Genomic DNA, 4,434 nt, shown 5'->3' with positions numbered 1-4,434 from the left:
GCGAGTGACCCATCACCGCGTCCTCTTTCTTCTCCAGGTCTTCCCGGTGGAGCCCGGGGTGGGCTCTGGATGTGGTGGGAAAGGGTGGCACGGAGGAGAAGCCCCCTGGGCAGGTGGGCAGCAGGGGAGGAGAAAGGGCCCGATGGTGCTTCCTCAGCCCAGAGGTCCACGCGGACCTTCTCTGTCTGGTAACCCTCAATAGCTCTCTTTCCCGTGGCCTTTTCCCGTGTCCTCATGCCCCGTGAGCCGCATCCGTGCGGGGTTGTAGCCTGGGAGCACCACCACCCCCCCCCCGGCGGTACCACTGGAGCTGCTGAGCAGGCTAGATTTGGGCATCAGAGCCGTAAACTTTCAGAGGAGCTTTGGTAAAGGCATTGGCCTGACTTGGGCTTGGGATCTTCGTTCCTACAGCTGACGGGATGGCGGATGGGGATGAAAACGGTCTGGAGGAACTAGAAGGGTCTGAGCTGGTTTGGGACCCGTCTGAGGTGGACATCCTTCAAGAGCCAAACCCAACGGCGCAGCGCGAGTGCGAGAGTCAACCACCACAAGCCTCTGAAGAACCAAGCAATGACTCCCGTGGACGCCCATCACCAAGAAAGGGTGGACGGCTGCAAGCCCGCCACGGGAGCCGTGCAACGAAGAGGACCTACAGCTGCGGCAAGAGTGGGAAGAGCACTGCCGGGAAGGCAGAAGAGGCCATGCACAAGGGCCTCTATAGCTGTCCCGACTGCGGGAAGATCTTCAGTCGGAGGTCCTTCCTCATCCCCCATCAGCGCATCCACACCGGTGAAAAGCCCTTCACCTGCCACGAGTGCGGGAAGGGTTTCCGAGTTGGGTCAGCTCTCAACAAGCATCAACGGATCCATACGGGCGAGAAACCCTACAAGTGCTCGGACTGCGGGAAGCGTTTCCGTCTCACCTCCACCCTCAGCACCCATCGGAAGATCCATACCGGGGAGAAACCCTACGTCTGCCTCGTTTGCGGGAAGACCTTTCGGTTGACCGCATATCTGCTGGCCCACGAAGCCACCCATAGCGTGGACAACCCTTTTCGGTGTCTTGCGTGCGGGAAGAACTTCAGCTTGAGACGGTACCTGGCCATTCATCAGCGGATCCATACGGGAGAGAAGCCGTTCAAGTGCTCCGTGTGCGGGAAGGGCTTCAACCGGAGATCGACCCTCGTCGTTCACCAGCGGGTCCATACCGGGGAGAAACCCTACAAGTGTCCCGAATGCGGGAAGAGCTTCATCATGAGTTCAGACCTCGTCTCCCATCGGAGAATCCACACCGGGGAGAAACCCTACAACTGTCTCAGCTGCGATAAAAGCTTTCGCTTGAGCTCCCACCTTACGAGACACCAGCGAAGCCACACCGGGGAGAGACCGTACAAATGTATGGACTGCGGGCAAAGCTACACAGACAGCTCTGGACTCATCAAACATAAGAAGATCCACGTGGAAAAGAAGCAGAGGACGTCTCAGGGAGCCCACCCAGGGGAGGGACGTTATAAATGCCCCTACTGTTGTAAGAGCTTCCACGCAAAGTCAGCTCTGGTCCTTCACCGGGCTACCCACGCCGGAGAGCGACCCTATAGATGCTCCAAGTGCGAGAAGACCTTCCGCCACAGCGCAACCCTCCTGAAACACCAACGAATCCATACGGGGGAGAGACCCTTCAAGTGTCCCGACTGTGAGAAGTGCTACAACGATGGCTCAACCCTTCGGAGACACCGGAGGAGCCACACCGAGGAGAAACCCTACAAGTGTCCCAGTTGCGGGGAATGTTTTGGTGCCATCGCAGCTCTCCTGAAGCATCAGCGGTTCCACACCGAGGGGAGACCTTACAGATGCTCCGACTGCGGGAAAAATTTCCACTCTAATTTCCTCCTCGTCACCCACCAACGAATCCACACGGGAGAAAAACCCTATACCTGCCCCATCTGCAAAAAAACCTTCCGCCAAGCCTCCCACCGTACGAGGCACCAGGAGATTCACAGGAGGACCAGGGCTGGCGGTGCTTTGCGTGACGTGTCCGAGCACCACGCGCAGAAAGGAAAGACCCGGCGCAGAGTGGGAGCAGAGGTGGGATGCGATGAGCCATTAACGAGTCCGGATGGTGCTTCCACAGCTCAACAGTAAAAGAATTTGAGCTGCCCCGCGTCCATCAACTGGGCCAAGTTACCCGCCCAAAGAAGATGTGCCCCATGTCCTACCCGATAACCGTGGTTGTGTAAGACTTTGCACACCCGGATACCAATTTGAGCCCGGTATTAGTGAATTACCGGTGACGCGGGGTTCCTATGTCCGTCTTTTTGTAGCATGACCCTTATTCTTCTCGCCCCGTGGGCACCGAGTGCTTCGGGGCTAAGGCTCTGATGGCTCTCGCTTTTAAACTTAATATTATTCCCTCATCTCCAAGTCCGTCTCCTCCCAAACTCTTCACAACCAACCCTCCAACCATCCTTCTCAACTCACCCTTGACTTCGTCCCCCATTTTTACTCAAGTAGGTCCCTATGCGATTCGGAAAAAAAATCGTACTCGACAACTACTTTCGGATCCCGACCGGTCCTTAAAACGGGTCGAGTGAGCAGCGTTAACAAATATATCCAGACTGGACCCACCGTCTCGTTTACCGTTGCCCGGGGATGGCTAGCCTGGCTCCGTAGCGATGTCCTACCTCAGCCCAACTTACGCCCGTGCAGGGACACCCCCCACCCCGCCCCGCCGCCCTTTTTGGGGACTGGCATGGGAGCGCTTGATGGTCCAAGGTCCTGGGCAATAAGCTGGACACAGTGACTACCTTGCTGTGAAATCTTCGTGTTCCCTTACGATCATCGTTGCTTCAGTTGGGAATGGGACTGTGGTTGACCCCAAACGCTGTCCCTTAATGAGAACATCCAATTTACGATGACCACATTATTATTAAATGCCTTAGGGGTAACCCAAGGGGATGTTTCCTCGGCTTTGAGTTGCCTTCAGACCCAACAGTGGGTTCAAGCTGGAACCTCAAGAGAAGGCGACGCCAGAAGTCTGCCTGCTGTGGGTCCAAGCTGGAACCTCAAGAGAAGGCGACGCCAGAAGTCTGCCTGCTGTGGGTCCAAGCTGGAACCTCAAGAGAAGGCGACGCCAGAAGTCTGCCTGCTGTGGGTCCAAGCTGGAACCTCAAGAGAAGGGGACGCCAGAAGTCTGCCTGCTGTGGGTCCAAGCTGGAACCTCAAGGCGACACCAGAAGTCTGCCTGCTGTGGGTCCAAGCTGGAACCTCAAGAGAAGGCGACGCCAGAAGTCTACTCGCTGAAATTCGTGAAGTTGCCTGGGATGATGCCACCGAATGTCACCTACAAGCCTGGTGGCACTTGGGAAACTTGGCTTACGATGGAAATGTGGACGTAGGCTGGCTACGTGAGATGCTGCTTCTGAACGAACGTACCCCATCGCATCTTTGGGTCTACACCAGGGCGGATCCGTGGTCCATCTCACGGACAACAGCCCTGGCAAAGAACGAAAGGATGGCCACCAGTAGATGCGGAAGATTGCGTCCCAGAGCCAGGAGGGGGGGTCCGTGGGGGAAAGAAATTCCTTCTGAACCCCTAATCTGTGCCTTGATTCCCTTGGGGGAGTCATTTCCCATCACACCCCCGTGAACCCCCCCGAGGTGACGCTCACCTACGCCGGGAACGGCTGCTCACGTTTACAATCGTCGTGTTATTTTCTGTATATCGACTCTTTATAGCCACGCTACGAGTATTAATCGACCTCTTTGCATCTTCGCTACCCAATCTGGATGCGATTTTAACTATACCACCCCAAATTACCACTTATTAAGTACTATCAGCTAACCACCCTCCACCACCGCCTCGCCCCTACCCCTCTGGGTACGGATTTCTCTCTTAATTTTGCAGGGTAAACACTTAAATCAGCTCTTGAAACAGGCAAAGGAGCAGGCACGATAAACTCGAATACAATTAAAACTTTAATACAACTTAACCTTTGGTAACCGCCTCCCCGATAACCAGAAAAACCCCGACAAATTCCGGAATGATGTTCCAAACGTCGGCGGTGGGAAGCCATTTTAGGACGGTCTCCCGCCCCCGTGGTCGGTTGTTAGTCCAGATGACGCTCGCACCGCTCGGCGCTAAAAGAGGATGATCTGATCGGGGAATTCGAAATGCTCCGAGCCCTTTAATTATTCTAATATACATATTATATACAGTATAATTAATTTTAGCCCGGTATGAGTGAATTACTGGATTTACTGTTGTTTCCATCCAGAAAATTGGGCTACTTTTTGCACCGCTTATTCTGAAATAAATGGTTTATTCCTAAAGCTGCTGGTCGGGTGTCTTCCTAAAGAGCTTTTTAATTGCTGCGGGTCATTAACGAGTAATTTTAGGAGGCGCGGGGACGGGGAAGCGGGATGAGGACGTGGCACG

General features: G+C 54.8%; 1 protein-coding gene across 3 annotated transcripts in view; it reads left to right on the top strand.

The window, feature by feature from the left end:
• The first annotated feature begins 155 nt into the window (after positions 1-155).
• LOC103904880 (zinc finger protein 271) overlaps positions 156-4,434 on the top strand; it is an 8,542-nt gene continuing 4,263 nt past the window's right edge. Inside the window, exons 1-2 of one of the 3 annotated variants that reach the window (XM_019473916.1) lie at positions 156-188; positions 412-4,325. In XM_019473916.1, coding sequence (XP_019329461.1) covers positions 420-2,141 — 1,722 coding nt within the window. In that variant the 5' untranslated portion in view covers positions 156-188; positions 412-419 and the 3' untranslated portion in view covers positions 2,142-4,325. Of the gene's footprint in view, positions 189-404; positions 4,326-4,434 lie in introns of those variants that run through there. The other 2 variants (XM_019473920.1, XM_019473921.1) reach the window with 2 other exon arrangements.

The sequence above is a fragment of the Aptenodytes forsteri genome, unplaced genomic scaffold (assembly GCF_000699145.1).
Source record: "Aptenodytes forsteri isolate BGI_AS27 unplaced genomic scaffold, ASM69914v1 Scaffold860, whole genome shotgun sequence".
NCBI classification, from domain to species: domain Eukaryota; kingdom Metazoa; phylum Chordata; class Aves; order Sphenisciformes; family Spheniscidae; genus Aptenodytes; species Aptenodytes forsteri.
The sequence above is the reverse complement of the archived record's forward strand: the minus strand, read 5'-3'. Positions and strand labels throughout refer to the sequence as shown.